This window comes from Amphiura filiformis, chromosome 5, assembly GCF_039555335.1.
Source record: "Amphiura filiformis chromosome 5, Afil_fr2py, whole genome shotgun sequence".
Classification (NCBI taxonomy): domain Eukaryota; kingdom Metazoa; phylum Echinodermata; class Ophiuroidea; order Amphilepidida; family Amphiuridae; genus Amphiura; species Amphiura filiformis.
In genome coordinates this window covers 37,570,511-37,597,138 of record NC_092632.1, presented here as the reverse complement: position 1 = coordinate 37,597,138, position 26,628 = coordinate 37,570,511, and the positions used below count along the sequence as shown (strand labels likewise).

At 35.9% G+C, this 26,628-nt stretch overlaps 1 protein-coding gene across 1 annotated transcript in view; it reads right to left on the bottom strand.

Annotated features, from left to right (window-relative positions):
* LOC140152171 (uncharacterized) overlaps positions 1-26,628 on the bottom strand; it is a 257,889-nt gene that overhangs the window by 72,259 nt on the left and 159,002 nt on the right. Inside the window, exons 6-8 of the mRNA XM_072174471.1 lie at positions 20,946-21,032; positions 13,457-13,650; positions 491-701 (exon numbers count right to left, since the gene is read on the bottom strand). Coding sequence (XP_072030572.1) covers positions 491-701; positions 13,457-13,650; positions 20,946-21,032 — 492 coding nt within the window. The remainder of the gene's footprint in view (positions 1-490; positions 702-13,456; positions 13,651-20,945; positions 21,033-26,628) is intronic.

Below are 26,628 nucleotides of genomic sequence, written 5' to 3'. Positions count from 1 at the left end.
TCAATATGTTTACTTTTATAATGAAAGGCTAAATATATCATTTATAATGAGAAAAATATAAAACGGAGGGGTTAACAGATTGAAATTGGATGATTGAAGAGAAACATTTTCCACTGCAAAAAGGACCAGAAAAAAGGAAACAATGTCATCTTTGCTCTAGAGTTTCTTCCAAATGTTAATCTCTCTCTCTCTTTCCTCCTTTTATTTAATTCTTCCTACCCTGCCTCCCACTCTCATACATGTTGACTTATTACAATTAACATTTACTATTCTCTGAAAAAACAGCTAACAGAAATATGATCTGTTCTCTCACAATTACACACTTCTGCAGGAAAAATGGTAAAATGGTCATTTTTACAAAAATATATTTTGATCTTTCTGGAAATGGGTCTTTTTGCATGTTTTAGTTATTGGAGTTGCATGAAATTTACGGAATTATACAATGTGGCTTGTCAAAAACAAGGACATGGTTGCTGAATTCTGCACTCACCTTGATATCTGCTAGCCAGTGTTCTGGTTTCCCTGTCACATCTTTAGTAGGCGTTACAACTGCTTTATATCTGTCTTCCTTTTCAGTTGACACAATCTGCACCAGAACATCAACTTCCCTGTTAATCTTTCTCAATATGGCCTCGTACTCCATGCCTTGTTGTCGCAGTCGGTCTTCTAGCTGTCTGCGATGCCTTTCCAACATGGAAGCCCTGTCAGATAACCAAATAACAAACAAGTCGATTTTTAAAACTGAGATCATAGTATGGGATCAAGCATGACTTTTAACAAATTTTGAAAATCTTCAGCATTTATAAGCCAGTACAGCAATACAAATTCCTAATGATGCATTGTGGGGCAGTTTTGGCACATTTGAGTACTGCTTAACTCTGACATAAGATCAGGGAGATATTTTTTGTGCTTACAAAATATTGTTTAAAAATGCTTTAAAAATAATAATTAATAATTAAAGCAATTTCCAGATAGGTTAAAGTTCATATGTACCAAAACTGTCCCAAATGCATTGCAAATATTGTAATGCTGATATGGCTTATTAGGCCTCTACCAGTGGAGTAGCCAAGGGGACAGCTGCCCCCTGTGAGAAGTCTTGCCCCCTCTTACCCCCTGTAGGAGGCCTCTTTTGTAATTTTATCAAAGTTTACCCCCTGTAAATTTGCTTTGCCTCCCCCCTCTGAAAAAGTCCTGGCTATGCCACTGACATGTACTGTTCTCCAGCTATGGTCATACTTGAGATGATAAGTTTGTCAAACTGGTCATTTAAATGTAGCTTTTAAGCTACATTTAAATGACCGGTTTGTATGTGTGTGACAGTATAAATGTTAAAACATTTATACTGTCACACACATACACATATATAGCATATTCCACTTGCCTATTTATTTCTACCCCTGGCTTTCATTTCTTTTTCTCACCCTCATTTCTGAGATTATAATGTCACCGTCTGCAAGGAAAAATTATCTCACAACAACAATGTCTCAGATTTGTAAAGAACCAAGTCATCTCCTTCTCAAGTGCCCTACCTTTTTATATAATCGCATTTGGAAAAAGAATCAAAACTTTAATGGTGGTAGTCTACGTCATCTAGGTAAATGGCTTCATAGAACATTAATACATACTCATGAAACCTAGTGTTGTTATTAAATATTAAATGATTCTTTTAATCCAGTCAAGACTCTGCCCTACATTTGTTTTAATTTGTACCTTGTAGTCACCTCAACATCTTATCCAACCTCCTTTCACCTTCTATTTTGGGGTTGTGTTCTGTGTACGCAATTGTCTCGTTAGTTTAAGCCACTGACTTAAACACTAAAAGCTTCAAGCTTACAAAATAAATGTATAAATCGGTTAACTTTTTGACTACATTGTGTACTGTTTACCTGTCAATTAGCCAGTAGCTATACATGGCATGTCTCAAGTTCTTGTCATGAACTTGCAGACCTGATCATCTTGCTAAGACATGCATAGCATTCACAACTCGACTCATCTGTTACATTAGCCCCTTATGTAAACAGTCCACTGTTTGTATCAAGAACGTAATTGACCATCACAAAATAGTTTCAACTAGGTTGTGTTTTCAAAAGCAGAGTAAAGGCATGAGTATCCCGCCTCGTGAGAAATCACTTTGTCTTGATTAGAGATGTTTATGAAGGGGTCGATATTAAGAAGCTAAAGGCTAGTCTATAGGAAAATGTCATATCAAAAATTAAACAATAGTCAAGTCAAATTATGAAATGACCCACCACTATTGCAACAGAACCCATTTCACATAAACCCATCTCCCAAAAGCCTAGGAATAGCAGCCAACATTAAATTTACTGACACTCCCAAATGCCCCCTGTGAATTTTTCTAACTTACATCTGCACAAGAGCCCCTTGATTTACACAGAGAAGGAAATTCTAAGTTAAATCACAGGAATAATGTCTGGGCATTGAGTTGGAATGGCTGTGACTGTTGCTGTACATTGAAAATGTCTAGTTTGACTTTCAAACAAACACTGCAGGTCTGTGAAAAAAATGCGGAATCCTGGAGACTCATTCCAGGGCTGAGACAAGTTTTCGTTTCAGTTCCAGGGGCCGGGAATCTTTTGGATTTCGAGGGAAATTAGAGATTTGGAGGGAACTTGGCAAACAAACACACAAACATTCAGGGGACTGACCATAAAGATACATTCAAACTGGAACCTATTCAAGTGCTCACACAATGTACTTTTACCACTTCTTGGTTTCCCATTGTAAACCAATTCTCTCACCTTGAAAGTCAGACAGACAGACACACAGACATACAGACCAAATGAGTGATAGACACCTACACACATTTATGAGTATGACTAAGTATGACATGCTGCCAAGTAGAGATTGACAATGACAGTGATTTCATCACATTGTAATTACCAGTTTGTCTTGTACAGCAAATTGTCTTTTTCCGTTGCAAAAGCTTTGCATGCTTACTTTCCCAAAATTGAATCATTTGGACTTATATGTTCACAACTTTTTAATGGACATTTTTTGGTGGTATGAGTGTATATGTTAATTTGTACTCATTAGTTATTTGCCAGCACTTTAAAAACTTGCCATTGATGATTTTGGATAGAACACCTTAAATACAGAACAAGAAATTGATGAGTCTGCACAATTTGTCAAAATTGCCTGATATTTTTGTAGCTTGAAAAATGATAGCACAAAAATTACATTTCACGTCGTCTGTGAAATTGAAAAACTGGAACAAACCTGGAAAGAATCAATCAGCACCTTTGTTACTTCATCAGTAAGCAAAACATCTAGTGGATGAGGAGAAACTTGTTTTATTAAAAAAAGAGAGTGAGAAAGAAAGAAAACAGGTTTCCATTCTTATTGATCTATATATCACATGAATTGTACACAGGAAAAATGATGAGGAATACAAAGCACAGTTTGAATGGGAATACACGCTACATTGGCATTGATTTGGTGTTGTATTTCTTATAAAATATTGAATTTTCTTTTTTCTTCTTTTATAGAAGCTGGATACTGATACCAGCTTCCACTCAAATAAAATATTTTAATTATGACACGATCTGAGCCATTCAGGCCCAAGTCAAAATTGTTGAAATTGGGTTAATACCATCACATACAGCTTAAGGTATACAGGGACATGCCGCTTTAATGGGTTGCTGTTTGCAAGATCTAAACATGGATCCCGATTGAGAAAAATTGGACAAAAACTGTCAATTGTTTAGGTAAAAAAATCAAATACAGATCCCAATTTGATAAAAAAAATCTCTGAACATGGGTCCCAATTGGAGCAAAAATTGGTAAAAATCTGTCAAATCAGCCGGTTTTTTTTTAGGTAAAAAATATCGCGAAATATGGGTAGGGGTTCCAGCAGTATACCCCTGTCAACATGCAATTTAAGTACCCCCGGTACTACCATTTCTAACTTACTCAGTACCCATACTTACTGATGTTGAAATCCACAAGTTTCTGATGTACTTGGTTGCAAAGTTACAAACTTTATATGTCTTTTTTCCCTGTTTTTTGCTCCCATCTTTTTGCCTATATCTCAATTTTATTATCATGATTATTGCCAACTTCAGTCTGATTTGGTCAGATCATGTCACAATTTTCAAATTATTATTTTTCTGTGGGATAAGGGCTCAGATAGCGACATTTGCAAGTATATTTGAGTGAGAGACTTGAGAGTCCCATCAGACACAGTAATTTGCATTCTGAATACGAGGAATATCATTCTGATAATATCAAATAATTTGTCAGAATTCAGTGTGTCGGATGTGATCTGCTGTAAGGCTCACAAAAATACTTTGTAAAGGTGGGTGACTGACCCCTTAACATGGCTAAGTAGGCCTACCAACACTAAAATTACTGTGCAAAGGTGGGTGACCGACCCCTTAACATGGCTAAGTACCAACACTAAAATTACTGTTTCCAACTTTGATGTTAATTCAAAGTCAAGAATTGCAAGACCCACTACTGCATGCTAAACTTTAACTGTAAGCACGCACAATATCTGAATTCCTGAACAGCATTCTATCTCAAACTATCTTAACCAATTTATACAGCACCTTTCAAACGCTACCACGGCATTGCTTTTTAAAAAAACACTCAACATTGCTCCACTCACCTGATGACAATTCTAAATATACTGTGTCAAATTTAGCCTAGTGTTTCGCTCTACAATTTCCTTGATTAAAAAAAAAGGGCACAGAGTTATCACATATCCTGAGATTCACTACTCAAGACTATAGAGAGAGAGAGCATGTCAAGTGCTGCAGTGCATAGATGTTAAAATTCACGGCACCAGCGTGGAAAGCAAACATAAAACCTCTGAAGTGATTCATCAGATTAAGTTATAATTCCACGAAGTCAGTGGCAACTAGACTTTCATAATCAAGAGACAGGGGAGGGGGTAGTAAGGTGTGGGGTGTGCAAAATCTGGATCATCTCCAGTTCATCAGTGTGGTAGCCAGGGGGGCAACTGTCCCCCCTTGTGAGAACTCTTGCCCCCTCTTGCCACTCATGTGTGATGTTGGTGCCCCTAATATTCAAGATTTGTAGGCCTTTTTGCACTTTTTAGCCCTCTCATAATCAAGAGGCAGGAGGGGGAAAGTGAGGTGGGGACAAAATCTGGACCATCTCCATAGACACCTGTACGACATGCCAGTTCATCAGTGGCATAACTGGGGAGGGGGGGCAAAGGTGGCAACTGTCCCCTCTTGCCACCCCCTGTGGGATGTTGTCCATCCTAATATTTAACATATTTAGGCCTTTTTTTGTACATTTTAATCCATTTTGTACAATTCCCCTCCCCCCCCCCCCAAAAAGTCCTGGCTATGCCACTGCAGTTCATTGGGAGTTCAAGTGTGTTTTTGAATCTGCCCTCAAGTGTTTGATTACTTTTACATGAACACATTGTGTCATTCACTTCTTTTATTTTGAACAAGAGATAAAAGCATGTGTTGATTTTGGAGGAGAAGGAGATGTTTTGGTAGGACAGTATCATGTATTGTGTGTGTGCACACATTTTCACATACGTCAACACCAATGAAATTGATTTTGAGAATTGTAAGAACAAACTTAATGTATACTACCAAAACATCTACTGTCTTGCCAAAACATCTTCTTCTCCAAAATCCACACATGCTTTTCTCCCTTGTCAAAATAAAAGAACCATTCAAGTGAATGAAACAATGTGTTCATGTAAAAGTAATCAAACACTTGAGGGCAGAGGCATAATCTAATGGGGAAGAGCAGGAAGCTTGAGCCCTGTATGTATACAGAATGAGATAATCTGAAGGACATAACTGTAAACATCATATGCAAGTTTAACTGAATAATTTTGAAATATTGTTTACTTGTGGCCCTTCATATGTATTTTCCCCCGATGAAGTCTTTGTAGAGAGTACCTAAAGGGTACTATAACTTCTGTTTTCAATCAGTTATAGGCTTTTAAAGCCATAATGTACAATTTTCTTCAAATTTTGTATTTGTTATTCTATACTCAAGATGCTGAAACAATACTAGTAATATTGTTGGGAAGGGTTTCTGTCCATTTTGAGCTGAAATAATAATATAAAGCCCGCATATGCTTTCTAGCACATTGCTAGAAAAGCTTGAGAAACAAAAATGCACATTTTGCACATGCGTTTGCAGGGAGAACCTCGTTTTGGTAGCTAGATGGCGGATACATGCAAAGGGCGAATACCCCAATGCTAATGAAACAAAGTTGTAGTTGACACATTTTCAGAAATTGATAACAGGCCTTGCAATTTTGAGGCGAGCGATCACTCTTGCTCACAACTGCTTGCAGCTTGCCCAACTCAATTTCTAGTGAGCGATTTTCCACTTGCCATAGACACTAAATATCACTTGCTGCAAATCACCCAACATTAGTTTCAGCACTTTCAATGTATTTGATTTATCTTAATAAATTAGAATATAATTAATCCCTGAAAACACAAGAGAGTGTAAACAGTGCGTAAGCGTTTCATATTGGTATGAATGATTTTTTCTGACCTAGAGTGATTCCAACACTAGAGTTTGTTTGTTTGTTTGTTTAAACGGTCGCACAGTGTGGAGACACACTTGAGTGATTCGACCAATCGCCTAGCATCATTCAAGCAAGTGGTTGACCACTCACCTCTAAAATCTAAACAGCAAGGCCTGTGATAAGATTGATATTATATTGCTCTTCTTGGCAAATGTGGAACTTGTATCAATGTTCCAGACTCAAATTCACACAAAAAGTTATCAAGCAAGTTGCAATATTATTTTTTTTCATGACGATAATGCAAACTTTATAAACAACAACATCATTAAGCAATAAGATGACAAATCAAATGATCTTGTCCCATGTGGTTGTAGATACTACAATGTCAAAACCAGAATTTAAAGCTTAGAAATAATACTTTTCTTTCTATTATTTTATTTAAAGCAAATTTCTTCTCGTATTCGAATGACATTTATTCTTTATAAAGTATGTAATCAGATTATATTAATATTTTCCATTGAAAGCTTTCAGGAATGTCTAATCTCTCACAGAAAAACAAATGCGATTAGTCTTGGTTTTTTTGTCAATGAATAGAGTTTTAAAACCAGCAATTACTGCATTAATGTCTTCTTGTAAACGCTAATACCTGCTCACATTTTATATTGTTTTAGTTGTAATTTGCGGAGAACCGCAAATTACCACAGCGCTTAATCAACTTATATGCTAAATCAACTTATATAGCAGAGCTTCCAGAACTTTTTTCCTCTGACCCACTGCATTAATGTTTTCTTGTAAATACTAATACCTGCTCACATCTGATATTGTTTTATTCTTAATACAAGGTACTTAATCAACTCACATAATGCTGAATCAACTTATATAGCAGTGCTTCCAAAACTTTTTTTCCTGTGACCCAAATGTTATAAGAATAATATTGTGCGATCCACAGCATAATACTGCTGATTTGCGGAGAACCTGTCTCTAAGTTTGGAAGTGTTGTGGAAACGGCACATCGCAGGTCTGAACCAATGTTGGTTTAACCTGCATGCTGATATTGTGATGAGACAAAAAACTGCATGGAAACTTTACTCAAATTTGAATCTTTTCTGTTTTTAACACACATCACTTGTACTCCATGTATTTTTTTACTTGCTTTTCTTTCATTTTCAGGGTCCATGACCTCCTGAAGAAGTACTCGCAAACCACATTTGGGTTGTGGCCCACGGTTTGAGAAACCCTGCTATATAACATGCAACCCTGCTTGTAAAAAGAAACCGCAATGTCCTGCCTCTCATTGATTTAAAACGTGACATGTATTTATAGCAGTAATGGTTGCCATTCGAAGCACAAATTTACTAAAACTTATGTTATGTGACACAAATACGACACAGTATTAAAGATTAATATTCGTTAACACTTTAATGAAATAGGGGATAATAAAAATAGGTGCTTAACAAGGAATGACCTGTGACCTGACCTTATGTCAGGTCAAGAAACTTAACTACTACTGTACTATAAACTACAGTTCAGTATTGCATGCTTACTTTCATCTTTGCTACATAAGTATATAAATCTTATAACAATATCTTGTTGCAAATCTGCCCTACAAAAAGTGATTTACCTCTCTAGAAAACGTAATGTTTCCTTTTTCTTTCTGAAAGGGTATTGATTATAATAAACTTTGTAATATCTCCTTTCAAAACATTAGCTTGGCAATACAACTTTGTACCTGTGATCAATTTATTTATAACAAATGCTTGTACACATTCTAATATTGAAGGTTTGCTATCATTAATTTGCAATAAGGTTCGCTAGTTCCCATTTTATATCAGGTTTGCTAACACTAATGTCAAATAAGATTCACTATCTCTAATTTCACAAGCAGTGTACATATTTGAAATTTTAGATAGCCATTAGTTGAAATTAGAGATAGTCAACCTTATTCAAAATTAGAGATAGTGAACCTTATTTGAAATTAGAGATAGCGAACCTTATTTGGAATTAGTGATATATATCGACCCTTAGAAGTAAAGACCTTAATTGTAATTAACAATATCGAACCTTAGGAATAAAGGACCTTTTTTGTAATTAGTGATAGCGAACTGTAGAAATGACAAACCTTAGGTATAGCGGTCCTTAGAGATAGCAGGATATTACCATTTCTAGTAGGTAATGTGCCATGAAAGTATATTTTGTTTAAAATATAAAACTTGACTCAGGTCAGAACTCTTTATATCAAAAATACAAAAGTAATCAATCTACATCCCCCAACTGCTTTTACTTTCTGACAAACCTTGAAACAAAAAGATAGCTTCATTAAAAACAAATTGCTACTCAAACATGCCTGCCATTTAGTCTGCATATAAGAGAATTATTTGACTAATCCCTGTTTCTATCCCTGTCCTTCTTTAGAGCTACATTCCCTCTCAAAGTCGCAATGACGTATGAACAAGGCAAGTCGGTTAAATTACACTATTAAAGGGACATTCATTGATTTTAACCCATGTTCTCTTTGGCATGTTCTATGTATTTAGCATCCTCCCATATCAATGCTGTGGTTTGGGATTTGTTACTGGATGAGATACACTGCAAATTTCTCTGGCACCAGAATAAGCTGGTAATCAGTGAAGATATCTTACACTTCCCATAATGCATTTCCACAGTAGGAGGATGAGTTTCAAATATAGCTTCAGCTTCAAATACAGCTTCAGCCTTGTTAATGTGCTAATTCCATTTGGAATTCATACCCCCCCTGTGGACAGTATTTCCAAAATCTTCCACAGGGGTAGTGTGGATTTCAAATGGAATAGCCCAATCCATGTTGGGGTCAATACACTATTAAATTTGAGTAGTAAGAATGAAGGGCTGGCTCATCAAATTGATCCAGATGTTGATATTCCCCAAACTTATTATTATACTAAGAATATACACATCCTTTGTCTTTTATGTTAACTCTCTCCATGCGGGTATTGACTGCAGACAACAAGTTTTAACAAATTCAAAATTTAAAAATTTCAGAATTGTACATTTGCTTGACCATATTTGGAATCGGCATAAAAATTGCATCGAAATGAGTACAAACAAGCCTATTATTGGTCCAGTGGTTCTTGAGATAGCTCTTGATATTTTGAGAAAATATCCCAAAACTTGGACTTTTTATGTTGAAGTATATGGCTAGCACACAGAGCATTGAATTGGGACTGAGTTTCATCAACAAAAACTGTGAATGCCTCTTAAAGGGCACTAGACCTTTCCTGCTTCATCCTCAAGTCTCAGTTAGAATATTTGTGCAGGGATTGTTTTATATAATTCATAGTGATCACACATCCAATCTCCTTATACATATAAATCTTCAACAAAAACAAAGCTCACTTCCCGTTCTATTCCTTTACCACGACTCTCCAACACGTACAACACCTACATTCAGAGATTTAACTATTTTGCTAGGCAGAACTTCCTCCTAAATATTTAGCTTGAGGATTTTAATTATGGAAAGCTGTAAAAGACTTAAAGACTGTATTTGTTTTGTAAACATCGTCCATGGTTTAGTTGTTTTACTGGATTCCATGCAGGTCAACCCCGGCTCGTCAGGACATCCTTTTGCAATGATGCAAACCCTACAGACCTACAAACAAGTCTCGTTCACATAGATACTTTCCCATAGATGTAGACTAGAGTTTATATATGTGATCTGCTAGAGTTTCTTGTCCACATGGTGATTTAAAAACACAGAAGAAACCCAACTTGGACAAAGGTTGACCCAATCACCTGATTACATCTCTTCTTATTTTCAACCTCGGACCCACAAAACATCTTATGCGCTTCGATCTGACGCTGCTGTCACATTTGAAGTGCCTCGCTCCAAGAAACAAGCTGGCGATCGCGCCTTTTTCAACAGTGGGGCGCGCCTTTGGAACGAGTTGCCCACCACTGTCCGAGGTCAAGAAAATATTACCACATTCAAGAATCTCCTTAAACCCACCTCTTTCCCACTCATTAGCTCTTTTTCCTTTCTTGTCTTTCTCTCTTTTAGCGCTTTGCCTACTTTTGTAAAAGGCGCTTTATAAATCACATTGTTTATGTTATGTTTATGTTTATGTGTTGGTAAAATTAAATCATAATTTAGTATATTAAACTTTTGATCTCAACATATGCTTAAACCTACCTCATATTATCCGGTCATAACTTTACCCTTCATTTGGAGACTGGATATCTATAGTTTGTATACCTTCCTCGAGATCGAGTCAGTAAAGTTAAATCAAATTTTGAGATTAAAAAGCATCATAATCATGCTATCTACTAAAGACAGCAATATTTGCAACATTATCATGCTATCTACTGAAGATAGCAATGTTTGCCACATTATCATGCTATCTATTGAAGACAGCAATAGTTGAAATATTATCATGCTATCTACTAAAGACAGCAATGTTTGCAACATCATAATGCTATCTACTGAAGACAGCAATGTTTGAAACATCATCATGCTATCTACTGAAGACAGCAATGTTTGCAATATTATCATGCTTTCTACTGAAGACAGCAATGTTTGCAACATTATCTTGCTATCTACTAAAGACAGCAATGTTTGCAACATTATCATGCTATCTACTGAAGATAGCAATGTTTGTCTCATTATCATGCTATCTATTGAAGACAGCAATATTTGAAATATTATCATGCTATCTACTGAAGACAACAATGTTTGCAACATCATCATGCTATCTACTGAAGACAGCAATGTTTGCAACATCATCATGCTATCTACTGAAGACAGCAATGTTTGCAACATTATCATGCTTTCTACTGAAGACAGCAATGTTTGCAACATTATCATGCTATCTACTGAAGACAGCAATGTTTGCAACATCATCATGCTTTCTACTGAAGACAGCAATGTTTGCAATATCATGCTTTCTACTGAAGACAGCAATGTTTGCAACATTATCTTGCTATCTACTAAAGACAGCAATGTTTGCAACATTATCATGCTATCTACTGAAGATAGCAATGTTTGCCTCATTATCATGCTATCTATTGAAGACAGCAATATTTGAAATATTATCATGCTATCTACTGAAGACAGCAATGTTTGCAACATCATCATGCTATCTACTGAAGATAGCAATGTTTGCAACATCATCATGCTATCTACTGAAGACAGCAATGTTTGCAACATTATCATGCTTTCTATTGAAGACAGCAATGTTTGCAACATTATCTTGCTATCTACTAAAGACAGCAATGTTTGCAACATTATCATGCTATCTATTGAAGACAGCAATATTTGAAATATTATCATGCTATCTACTGAAGACAGCAATGTTTGCAACATCATCATGCTTTCTACTGAAGACAGCAATGTTTGCAGCATTATCATGCTATCTACTAAAGACAGCAATGTTTGCAACATTATCATGCTATCTACTGAAGATAGCAATGTTTGCCTCATTATCATGCTATCTATTGAAGACAGCAATATTTGAAATATTATCATGCTATCTACTGAAGACAGCAATGTTTGCAACATCATCATGCTATCTACTGAAGACAGCAATATTTGCAGCATTATCATGCTATCTACTGAAGACAGCAATGTTTGCAACGTTATCTTGCTATCTACTAAAGACAGCAATGTTTGCAACATCATCATGCTATCTACTGAAGATAGCAATGTTTGCAACATCATCATGCTATCTACTGAAGACAGCAATATTTGAAATATTATCATGCTATCTACTGAAGACAGCAATGTTTGCAACATTATCTTGCTATCTACTAAAGACAGCAATGTTTGCAACATTATCATGCTATCTACTAAAGACAGCAATGTTTGCAACATTATCATGCTATCTACTGAATACAGCAATGTTTGCAACATTATAATCATACTATCTACTGAAGACAGCAATGTTTGCAACATTATAATCCTGCTATCTACTAAAAGGGTACATTGATCTTTTGGACACTTTACCCCAAAACTTTGCCCTAAATGTTTTTAGCAAGCAAAATTTCCAAAAGGGGTGTGAAGCAGTCTATCTATATCAGAGTTGATCAACCATCATCCAATCATGACAGGGGCCTTCACAAATTACCAAAAATATTGGACATATAACAGTGCTGGGGTCAAGTGTCCAAAAGGTCAATGATCCTTAACTTGGGTTGCCAGTTTCCCAATGAAGGGCAAAAAAAAAAAAAAAAAAAAAAATTAATGTTGAGATCAAATAAATACTACTTTACTAACTCAAGATTTCTTTAGATGTAGAACATTAAAGGTGACTCACATGAATTAAGCACCTAAATCCTGTACCCAGGGAAGAAATGTCTGACTTAATTATAGATTAATCATGAATAGGTAAGCCTAACCTTTGAATGTGAATATGAAAAAATGCATCATGTTGAGTTGATACCTTGATGGTGACTACCTGCTATGAAACAGTGATAAAGGGTCATTTTATAAAGATGTAAAGATGTACTATTATTTATTTTGTACAAATATGCACACAAACCCCTATACCTCTGTAAGCATTGTGGTCAACCAAAGACAATTACTGACCAACTGGGGGACAAACACACACAGTTCTTTCTTCTTTTTTTTTACCGGCTATAAACTGGGGACTTTTTGCCGATTTATTTTTTCACATAGTTCAAGTTTGTTCCACCTGATAGGGGACTCCTACCTTCCACCCTAGAGGTCCTTAGTTGTAAAAAGTCCATTTTTGGCATACTTAGAGTGAGGGGGTTAAGCTATGACAATCCGGTTCACACAAAATTTTCCAGCAGCAAAAACATTTTTTTTTCAATTAACATAGCTTCTGTAACCTCAATCATTCACAATCCCCATATTTCAATGTCAAATCTATGTCAAAGTGACACTAAGATGTTACAAGGTATGTTTTTTAGACAGAGAAATAAATAAACTATGTGGGAAAATAATTATATTTTTTTGGTTTGTATACTTGCCTATTTCCATCCACCTCAGCCATCTGTGCCTGTTCTTCAAACTCCATACGTATTCTGTCATAGTTACGTTTCACCTTGGCATTTTCATCTTCCAATTTATTGAACTCGTTGTGCAGATGGTCATAGTCCGACTTGCTTCGTTCTAACTGACGACGTATGGATTTCACTGATGATTTGTCTTCCGCTAATTCAATCTGAATAAACAAAGAGAAAACATTAATGAATAAATGAAATTTGTGGGTTTTTTGCACTTGTACACACTATCGAAAATTACTAATTTGTATGATATAACAGACAACAGTACATGGGGGGAAAAGAAATAAAATTAATGAAAACAAAAGGACACAAAAAAAAAACTAAGAAAAAAAAGCTGAAACGGAAGTACCAATTTAGAAAAGCAACAGAAACATTTTGTGCAGGGGCATATCCAGAAACCTTAGACAAGGGGTGCACAGTGGCAACCCGGTAGTGTGCAACAACAAGAAAAGACCCCAAATATGCTAATTTTGCATGTTTTAAGAATTGACCCCCGGGTGTGGGCTCTTACTTCTCACCTTGAATACCCCTGGTTTACATTGGTTGAATTTTTTTATTGTCAAAAGCATAAAAATCACTTCACCAAACATTAGGCTTTCCAGTAGCTCCATTTGAAACTCACCTTCCCTCAGTAGATGATTAAGTTGAATCTCGTTCAGAGGGTGTACGAAATTCAAATGGAGCTACCGATGTGTTCATTCCATTTGAAATTCATACTCCTCCTGTGGAAGACATTTTCAAAATCTTCCACAGGGGGAGTGTGGATTTTAAATGGAATTGTCAAGTGCGTGCAATTTGAAAGAACCTAAAGATATAGGTCTAATTGGGTCCCAGACCACAAATAGCTGTCATACATAACCTATTTAACAGTACAGTGTTTTGAATCCAGTAGCAAAGGCATAATACAAATGACTGAAAACTGTAATGTAATACCCACATGGAATTGATTCATGCAGCGTTTAAATACATACTTCAATATTGCTGATCTATAGAGGATAATAATGTAAATATAGAAACATATCTCAAGAATTTTAACATCATCGAAGTCAAATGAGCTTACTGTTATTTGTTCCCAACTGACAGTAATTTGACATTCATAACCTATAGGCAAAATTGTATCTTAATACTCCCTATGAAATTACTGATCTATGCATGGATTGGAGGCTCAAGTAAGTTTTTAATATAATCAAACTTTGACAAAGTTAAGGCTTTAAGGTCTCTTGGCATGACATACTTAAAGACCACTATCTATCATGCAATGATCCTTTAAGCATAGATATTTGAAACTTGTAGGAATTAATAGCTTAATAGTATATTGTCATGGAAATATTGACAGAAAGGAAGAAAATAGCAGCAGTGAAAAATGTAAAAAGGGGGGGGGGGAGAAGGTTTTTTCATTATTCTTTAGATTTTCATATTTAAACACTGAATCAGTAATATCGTTCTTTTATTAGTGATTTGTAATAAAAGCCCTGGGGCAAACGCGAACATGTTATCAATGTCATACAACTTTGGTGACCATACGTTTTATATAATCGGACTAAAAAGGTCCCAAATCGCTGCCCTTTATATAGCTTTCTTACCCCACAAAGAGATAGCAACCACCAAGGATTAATTAGGTCTCAGACCACAGATATTTTGCATTCATGACCTATTTACTCTACGCAGAATAGATTCAAATAAATACTGCTCATCAATAGTAGCTATTCAGATAATATACAAATGCTACATGGTTTGAAGGGAAATAGGGGAAACTATTTTTCCTGAGGTAGTGGCCTACCACCCCTCACCCTGGTACGCCTGTAGCCAGTACCAAGAGGAAAATAGTGACCCTATTTCCCTGAAAATACCCTGTAGTATTTGTTTTATTACACCTCATACATATTTATGAGAGAATTAATTTAAGAATCATAAATTGGGTGTTTCGAGCATCCTTCTGCAGAATCAGAACTGCAATATCTGCTTCGGACAGTGAAGCACTTCTGTTCGGACACTGCCAGTTTTGTTGTTGCTATAATAAATTAGTTGAATTCCCATTTTCTCATGCTATCCAGAAAACCATGATACAATCTTAATGCCTAGTCCTATACCTTCGTGGATCGAACTTTTGTCACTAGGGATGATGATGTGGGGGGGGGGATTATTGACCAGTAAGATGGTCATCTGAGGATAGGCCAATCTACTTGTGCTGTATCAAGTTGCAATGAGCTATAATAATAGAATAATATATCAAACATTTCTACAAAGACCTGTCAAGCATATGCATATTTTCTCCTTTATTAGCTTCTGATATCTTTACAGGTGCCTATTTCTCTTTTCTCATAATGTTTGTAACAGGAAACAAGAATCTTAATTTTCTTGGCCCTACATGATATAATATGTGCCAAGCCAAAGTTGCATTAGTGTAAATTGCTGAATTCAGTCATAGTCAATGGACAAATTGAAATGACATTACACATCCTGAATGTCACAAGAAACAAGAAATTCTGTTTTAGAAGAAAGAGGTTAACATATTTGATTCGCTCCTGAATGTTATTAGCAGTCAATTTCCTGTTCATTTTTCTACACTTTTTTTCTATATATTTATATAATTTTTCTCTTGAAATAATGCTCGATTTTCCCATCCACTTTACCAAGTTAGTCAATAGCTAAAACAAATAATCAGTATTGCATTGGAAGCAATTATGGAAATTACTCGCATGTTTACCGGATATCAATTGTGTCTTTTCTACATAATTGCATTACATTGTGAACACTATATACGTGTACCTTTTGCAGAAGCCATGTCAAAATTTAAGCAATATTTCCTGTACATGAAATGATTCAGCAATCCTTAAGGTGAGTCGAAGGATATCAATCCTTAAGGCGGGTCAGAGGATTTCATGACCTAGTGGTGTTGCCCTCAAATATTGAGACAAATAAAGCTGACACACAAGAGCAATGGCATAGGTTCTTAATTATCTACTACAATTTTGTAAGAATATATCAACAGAGTAAACATGCAAAGGTAACTCAGTAAATAATATAATTTTTGTTTTAAGTAGTGAAAATAAAATATTTGAAAAAACAATTGGTCTTCACCGCCCACTAGAAAGAATCTAGAAAGTGGGCGGTGAAAACTTAAAAGTTACTGGTACGTTTGAATGGACAAAATGAATGAAGCCATTAGTTTTGAAATGTTAGTGAATGTATGACCCACTATTGCTCAAGAATCTAGAAAGTGGGCGGTGAAGACTTAAAAGTTACTGGTACATTTGAATGGATCAAATGAATGAAGCCATTAGTTTTGAAATGTTAGTGAATGTATGACTATGAGCGATATTAAACATATATTAAATTTCTGTAATGGTTGACATATAACATTTAGTCAAGTGAAAGATGCATTGTTCCATTCCACTCGTCGTTCCTGAAACAATCCATCTTTCACAGACTTTGTATTTGTATATTACTTGGTGCTGTATGGTCTGTTACCCATTGACTCACATATACATTGAACACATTTTGTATTCCACATAGACCATCTTAAATAAATCCCACTTTAAGAGAAGAGCTAGATGCAATTCAATATATTTTACCTCGTTATCAAATTTGATGTAACATTACATGATAGCGGAGAACTGTTCCGTACAAATAATGTCTGAAATTTAATACCAATTCCATCAGTAAGCTTAAGGCTCATAATCTTGTACAGCCCTTCAGATGTTGCGATGCTTTACTAGATAGGATTTCATTCAGTTTCCTGTTGCGTTCATGTCTACATGTATAATAGCCCTCCCCATGTGGATTTTGGAAGTATGCGATATCGTCAAAATGTAAATAAATTTGTCAAAACATGCCAAAAATTATTAACTTCACTTGTTTGAAATCAGCATGTGAAATGTATTTTAAAAAGTACAAACATGCCTAGGACTGGTTAAGTAAGTCTTGTGACGAGACTCATAGTATTCGGTGACAGTGGCATTGAATCAACTATAGCTGCACGCAATTCATCAACCTTGATATTTCCAGCTATCATGTTTTAAAGCAATGATCAAATGCAACATTGCTATGGACCCTGTGATGAACTTGAACAACTGTATTTGTTTGTTATTTTATGGCATCACACAATGTTGCTTTTAGCTATTTGCCAATTGGCTGCTTGCTTTGAGTTACCAATGCACAGTTTAATAACCTATGAGTATAAAGATGTACATTTTCTCCTTTTATACTTATTATGTATGTTGCTTTTAGCAATTGCAAATAATACATATAGGAAATGCTTACTTATGAAGTTTATGCAAGTTTTGTAATTCATATGTGATCTCCTACTTACTTTTCATCATATCTCCCAACTCTCTCTTTCTTTTGCCATTCCTCTTTATCTTCTCTCTGTTCTTTTTCTTCATTCAAATCAAGCTTTTTTTCTTTACCTCTCCTCTCCTCTCTTCCGCCCATCTCTCCCCTCCTTCGCTCTCTCTCTCTCTCTCTCTCTGGTTCTCAAAATTTCATAGCACTATGCCTTATAATAATACTGCAAAGTCTGTTGACAGCAATATTTGATGCAGTTCAATGTCACACCACACATAATCAGTGCCCCATTTTGAGCAGTAGAAAGGGAATAACCATACCATTCTTTTTGCTCATTCTTGCCTTTAGGACTTGCGACTGACACCAGGCATACAATACAATGAGAGTACAATCTAAACATATTAAATTTGACTCTTAACACTGTATTGAACATTAATTTCATAATCTTGAATTTCTTTTGAAGTAAAAACAAAATGCTTAAAATCATCACAATACTACAGCAACTTTGGCAATTGCACATGAATATTGGCATACCCACCATACAAGTCAAGACAAAGAGAAAAGGAGAATTTGTGCCAATTCTTGCTTTCATCTGCAGTGTAGGAGGATGGAAGTGTTATAGCCCGCAATTTGCACCATTTGGTGAAAGGTGATAGATTTGACGTCATAGAGCGTGAAAGATCTGAAGCATGATTGCGAGACCGGTACTGATTGTCGAGATATCACAGTACGTTTTTTTTCTATGCAGTCATGAAAAGAGGGTGGAATATTTCAAAGTATATTAAGAAGGGGCAAAGCTTATGGCGGCAATGTAATATAAACTTGATAGCATTTTGACAATATCATGGTATGCAGTTTTGGGCTGGTGATGCTGAATACAACAGCCAGGCTTAGAGCTATATATTAAATTGGTAATATATTGCATAGCACTTGTAGTAAAGGTGGCTCTGACCTTTTACGGTGCTTTTTATTAATTTTTTCTTCAATAATCACAGTTGTATTCTAGTAACATGCATCTTTAAGTTACAATTTAAAATATATTTCTTATCCAGTTACAATGACCTATATGAATGCATAATAATTGCAACATAATAATTTCAGTTTAAAAGTAATGCAATTCACTGAAAATTGTTCATCTAAAAAGTTCAATAAACTTGCATGAATTGATATACAGTTTTCCTACTAAGGGAGCGATCGTTATTTATGACAGGGGGGGGAATGGGCAAATTTAGGGGGAACACAAAATTTTTGGGGGTCTTTAGAGGGGAACCTGAAATTTTAGTTGAACCAGGAGGGGGGGATTGTTAAATTTTAAATGGAGAAAATTGGGAAAACAAGGGGGAACGCGAACATTTTGAGCAGACACAAGGGGGGGAACGTGAAATTTGTTGTCGATATTTTTTCCAAAACGCCCATTCCCCCTGCCATAAATAACAATCGATCCCTAATATGTCATCCCTTTCACTATTAGATGAGTAAGATTCATTTGAATTGGGACTTTTCCAGTTGAAAACCATACACCCCTATGGAAGACATGACCTTAATCTCCCACCCACACAGGGGGTGGAGACTTCAAATGGAGTCACCCATTCAGGTAACCCCATTTGAAATTCTCACTCCCTGTGTGGAAGATTAAGGTCATGCCATTAGTGGAGGTATGAATATTAACAGGAATAGCCTGTTGTTGGATATTTTGAAATTAAAATTGCAAACCAGGAAGCACCACCTTAACCACTGGAGTCATGACTGTTTAATATGAATGTTGCATTACGTCTTCCTCATTCTGCTACAAAGAAGTAGCCAACAGCACCATGTGATTAGAATTAAGATATTGAAAATTGCTGCCTTATGTTCTTTTTACATTACATACAATATCAATATGATAGAGATCGGAAAAGCTTTGGTGATATAATGTCAAAGATAAAGAATAAAGAAACCTTATAATCAAAGACAAAATGGAAAAAGACTAGTTTATGTCCTGACGTCAGGGCAAAGGTGCAGCGTGATTGGTTGCTGACCTGCGCAGTACAGCATTTTCGGTCTGGTTGATTGGACGTCATATGCAAGATAGTCTTTTTAATTTGGTCTCAAATTATAGTAGGACTATTTACATCAATGGGTAAGTAAATGAGATTAGAAGTTCTACAGGGCAGCTATAAGTCTTTTGCATTCCTATTGTACAAAGACCAACATTTTTGTTGTCTACAAACTTTAACAAAAAACAAACAAGCTAACAAAGTCTTAAAACTTCAGAAATAATATTAGACAAAACAAAATATTCCACCACATGGGAAGAGGAAACCGGGACGGCCGTGCACACTGTACTTACAGTATGTCCAGCACCTCCTGGGAGATATTGAAGGGATGCTGCAGCCAAACAAAATTGTTTCGCTTGCCCAAGATCGCATTAGTTGGAGAAAGCTTGTAGTCGCCTGCTCCGCAGCCGACTGATGATGATGATGAAATAGACAATAAAGTGACTCATTGATCAATTTAACCGAGGGGTTCAAAATGTTATTCCGCAAATAATTAGATGAAAAGGAATCTTTGGAATATCACAACGTTAAATATCCAAATTATATCATGTTATCACCATGTATAAACATGAGCATGCATCCAAATGGTAACCAGTGGTACACCACTGGTACCCCTGCTCATCAATGTTTACTATACTGAAAGCTTTGCCGGATAAGGTAGACCCTTGTGGCGAGTTATCCCCGTTCACATGTCTGGCACCTGCGGGGTCTGTGGTTCAAAACTTCACCGGAGAAAAAAAGTTTCTTCTTCCCCTCGTCAAAAAAGCACATGGGGCATTAGGGTTAATAAGAGTCCAGAATGATGCAAAAATCAATTGATCTATTTTTCTCAATTTGAAGAATAGGAAAACAAAAACTGGTAAAATATAAAGAAAATAATAAGAAAGTATATGCTACCTTTGCTCATAATTTCAAATGATACTGTAGAACTGTTCAAGTAGGGTGTCAAATTAAAGCCAACATTATATGTCAGATATTGGTGGCCTTGACGCAAAAAGTTTGAAACAGCATTTATCATCTTTTGCAGCATCTAAACTTTTTACATGATTACCAAGCCTCATAGTGAAGGCCTAGCTGTGCGATGTTGAAGTAAACACTTTGATCAAGGTATCTCATCACAGTAAACTTACCTTCATTGCCTGCAGTTCTGCCTCAAGTTCGGTCTTCTCTCGTTTCTGACGCTTAAGTAACTCTCGAATGGTTTTTTCTTCTCTTTCCTGCAAGCAAGTTTACAATGGATATGATATGAACAGCGGAAAATATAAGAGGATGTACTAATGTACAATGTTATTACATTATATCAAATTACTATACCATTTCTCATTGAATATAGTAATTAAACATCTTAAAAAGAAGATATGTTATTTTCCTCAGAACAGCTCACACACATTAAACATTGGGGAAAAACAAGCGCTGTATTTGAACCAACAACCATTGTATTACTAGCATGACATTCTAACCAATTGAGCCACATATATAGACGAATCCAATTTCACGCATTCCTACACCTCAATGGCAGCCATAGCTGGGTCCCCGCTGAGTAAATCCCACCAGAAATGTGAAATGATGCGTCCATGACGGAAATTTTAAACTGCATCCCATCACCCGTGCTACACATAGACAAAAGAAAGATGAAAGTTTACAACACAATACAATATAACATCGATTTTAAGCGGTTTTAATACGCCCAATTGGGCAGTCACGACACCAGTTTGGTGCGCCGGGGACCCAGTAATGGCCGACTGAATTCTGACCATCACTTGGCTTGTTGGATTCATATATAGGTACTCTGGTTATAGAGTGTCATGCTACCAAGGTTGCCGGTTTGAATCTGGCCCAATGCACCTTGTCCTTTTAAACATTTATGTGTGCTGATGGCAATTCTGGGGAAATATGAAAAAAGTCTTCATCATATTAACCCAAAGAACTAAGTTTGAAAATTTCAATTTGCTGGTTTAAAACAAAGCAAAGATATGCTTACAGTATAAAATGCATTTTTCTGGACTTGTTGACAAGATAAAAGAAACAAGAAGATTTTTAGCAAATTCATCCAAATCATTATTTAAAAAAATAAACATGTAAGAAAACAGACCAATTCTACATCAAAGCTGTTCAATCTGATCTCAAATTAAAGCCTGTTTATTTCTGTTCCAAATATAGAAATATAGCAAAGGACTACCCATTCTTTTGTTTCAATAAATTAATTAAAACTGTTCCAATCACAATGAGATCTCAATCAAGTTGACTGGAACGTATCATCTTGTATCTTCTTGCCTTGAATTAGTGCAAAATCAAGGAAGGGGTTGCAACTGAATCTGTATGACAGACAACATGCACAAGTTGCCACAAGGCAGTATGTAGCATCCCTTACTGCCATATAATACATTTCCCATACATTTGTGCCAATGTAACATGGCTACCATGCACTGACCGGAGAAATTGGGGGAAAATTGAGAAAACTTACAAGAATCAAGGACATTGTAATTAAATTACCTCCATGCCATTGGGCTCTTCAAGTTGAAATCCATATAACCATGATAACTCTTATAGAGAAGACACAACCTTTATCTCCCACACAGGAAGTGTGAATTTCAAATGGGGTTACCTGAATGGGTGACTCCGTTTGAAATTCACACTCCCTATGTGGAATATTAAGGTCATGTCTTCCATAGGGGTGTGTATAGCCCATTAACATCACAAGCAATTCTACATCAAAGTTGTTAAAGGTGATCTACAATCGAAGCTTGTTTATTTCTGTTCCAAATACAGAAATTTAGCAAAAGATTTCCCATTTACTTGTTTTAATAATTAATTAAAACTGTTCCAATCAATCAGATCTCATGAGTTGACTAAAACGTATCATCTTGTACCTTCTTGCCTTGAAGTAGTGTAATTTCAAGGAAGGGGTTGCAACTGAATCTGTGACATGACAGGCAATGTATACATATATTAAAGTAGCCACAAGGCCGGTACCATGTGGTATTCCTTGTTGCCATATCATTACTTATTACTTATGCCATATCATGCATCTCCAATACATTTGGGCCAATTTAACACGGCTACCATGCACTGACCAGAGAAAATAATTGAGAATAAATGGAGACAAATTATGAGAATCTAAGACAATTATTTTTCCTCCATGCCATTGGGCTATATCAGTTGAAATCCATACACCCTGTATATTCAAGACATGACCTTATCTTACACACAGGGAGTAGGATTTTCAAATGGGGCTATCTGTATAAACCACTCCATTTGAAATCTACACCCTATGTGGAAAATTAAGGTCATGTCAAGGGGGTGTAAGGTTTTCAACTGCAATCGCCCAAATTTAGCAAACAAATGGTAATTCAATGCACGCAGTGTTTAAAATATTGGTGATTAGGGATTATTCTATACACTTATCCGGACTACCAAAACGTAATGAATGGCGCTTGACAAGACGCCAACATTTATGTCAATGGATCAATTTTAATGTGCCAAATCTATTCTAATCTAGAACTTAACCCAAAGATTGTCGTTGTAAATTGACATTATATATTAATGATTTATGCATTAATGTTACTGGGTTAAGTGCTGAAAGTTTGAGAAAATCGAGCTGTACGGCTATCAAAGTCCATTTGGGGCTATTCCATTTAACATCTATACACCCCCCATGGAAGACATTACCTTAATCTCCCACACAGGGGGTGTAAATTTCAAATAGAATCACACATTCAAGTAAGCCCATTTGAAATTCTCACCCCCTGTGTGGGAGATTATGGTCTTAACTTCACAGGGGGTGTATGGATTGCAACTGGAATAGGCCACTGGAATACAGACATACTAGCATATGACTTGGTGTACAATTCATACAAATGACTATTCAACATCACACCACTTCCGAGCAAAAAGTACATGACATCGCTCCAGTTATATCACATCTATCAGGCAATCTAATCGGTGTGACTATAGTATTGAGAAATGTTAAGTGGTTTCATCGCTAGCAGTGTGTTTTGCCCCTGAGCCTCACCAGTACCCCTATTTGCTTGAAAAAAGATATTTTTCACATTCTTGTCCACTCCTATTAGGAGTGAACAAGAATGTGAAAAATATCTTATAAATAAAAATATGGTAGCAGGAATATCACTGTCTTTAAAAGACAGTTATACTCCTGCTACCATACTTCAGAAACAATTTTTTGTTTAATTATTTTTATTTTTTAAAATTCCAAAGTGCTAAAAATCTTTGTACATGGTGATTTATAGACAATGCATCATAGGATGGGTATTTAATCAGGTAGTATTATGTCAAACTTGAGGATTTCTTGACTGGCTTAAGCAAAATCACTCAAACATGCAGTATTTGGGACAGTGTTTTTGCCTTTGAACACAAAACTGTGTGCACTTGAACACTGTCTGCTGCCACCTTTACACAACACAAAGTTGGTCCAACTAATTGTGGCAATCCTAGTGAAGGCAACCCTGTACACAAATCTCTGGCAAACGAGGCTGGCAATGCAAGGTATGTTATCCCATAGAGCCTTGAGAAAAGGGCAAATGAAGAGAAAGGTCTCAGACCTTACGATTGATTACAGAGAAGAGACTAAGAAAGAGATATTAAAACACTCTGTGAGAAAGGAGGTCAACCACCCAAGAAAGTCTCTATGGAATGTCCCTGATGAGACCAGCATCAAAGAAGATATATAAAAGGTATTGCTTTTCTTTTATTAGCACTGAGTGGGGTCTCAGCAGGCTTGCTTCTGGGCAGTTTTGGACAACTTCCGAAAAAATTCTGGGATTATATTTAAACTTTAAAGGTGTGTGACCAGATCAACAACCTCATCGCCCATTTTTCATCATCAAAATTGAGATTTTGGTATCCCCAGTAAAATTTAACGCCAAGAATTTTTTGTTTAGATGGTGTGAATAAAAAAGGTGGTAAATTGCGGTAACCACCACCAAAACTATGTACTATCCTATGGGCAATGTTATACACATTCTTGCTTCTCATATCAAAAGTGCTGGAGCTATGAAACTTATTGGAAACCGATCGTTTTAATTGGTTGGCATTAATGTAAGATATACAGTCCACAACTTATAAGTTCCTTCCTAATACTTTTTAAAATAAGTCGAAAAATATTTTACAAAATATAAAAATGTAAAAAGATATGTATAGCCCTATTTTTTTTACACCTGTGAACCAATAGCATCACACATCATTGCGCTCAGTCACAATGGTTAATTGTGTAAGAAAAGAGACCGTTTTAAAAGTTGCACCTGAGTCCATCAGGTTTTCTCTAACAAACACACGAATAGGCCTGGACTACTGTATTGTTTGAGATCTGACTCATATGGACTCAGATGCCACTTTTAACACTGTTTAAAATGGTCTTTTTCTTTACATAATGAACCATTGTGGCTGAACGCAATGACGTGTGATGCTATAATTTGGTCATATGTGTAAAACAAATAAGGCTACTTATATCGTTTTACACATTTGCATTTTGTCAAATATTTTTCGATTTATTTTAAAAAGTATTTAGGGGGGAACTTATAAGTTGTGGACCCTATAGAAAAAAATATGAAAAAATCTGACCACTCCCTTTTTTGTGTGTTTCTCCAAAATATCTTGTTCATACTAATAGAAAATTGATAAAATGTGACTTTTCTTTAAATTCTTTCTCAAATAAACATGTTTTGCAGTCAGCCTGCCTATTATAGGCCAGGCTATTAGAGACCCTCTCATGCTTTCCGAGCCAGTTTGTACTCAGGGCTGAGATAAAATGGTTTTACAGCAAAAAACAGTGAACAACATGAAAAACATTGTATCTCCTACATTTGTGGGCTTGCTCCTCCAAATGGCAATAACAAACATAATCAAACTCATTATTTTACTTTTTTTCCACCTTGATACAAAATTCATTAATAAAAGGTATTGCATCATCATTTATTTCTTAAAATAAAGGGCATTAATCCTGGTATAACAACTTCCTTTAATAATAATTTAATAATTTACCACACTACCTACCCACACATGTAGGTTGTCTGATCAGAGCCTGTGCGATAAAAGATATTGCATCTCCATTTATTTCTTAAAACAAAGGGCATTAATTCTAACATCACTTCTTCCTTTAATAATTTACCACACAACCCACACATGTAGGTTGTCTGGCCAAAGCCTATGATTTCACTTGAACTGCTACAGTTCTCCATCTCGCTCCAGGGCTGTTCCATCCAAGATCCATACACCCACTGTATATGACATGACCTTAATATTCCACACAGGGAATGTGAATTTCAAATGGGGGCAACTTGAATGGGTGACTCCATTTGAAATCTACACCCCCTGTGTAGGAGATTAAGGTTGTGTATTCCACAGTGGGCGTATGGATTTCGACTGTAACAGCCCAATAGCAGCAAATCTTTACTGTACTTCACATGAATGAACAATGTTGAGCATGTTATTTGCCTTGAACTAATGCAACTACACGTACAAGTGTGCTTTCTTGAATATTTTGTGGTGAAGTTAGAAGTAGCAGGATGCAAATCATACCAGTTTTGTGAACACGCACCGTTGATTTGTTTTTAAAAGGGAATTATAATGAAATAAAACAATTTGCCATGGGTGTGTAAAAATACTAAAACAATGAGAGTTATTATTCCTTCAGCAAATAAAGCTTGCATTACAGGATTGTTTATTTATTCTCATCGGAATCCAATTTCAATTCAGTTAACAATGATACAGAATAAGAGTAATCATTGGCATGGAATATCTATGCATTTACATTAACAATTATCTCCTCTCTAAGCTATTGCATTTGAATCGTGGGTG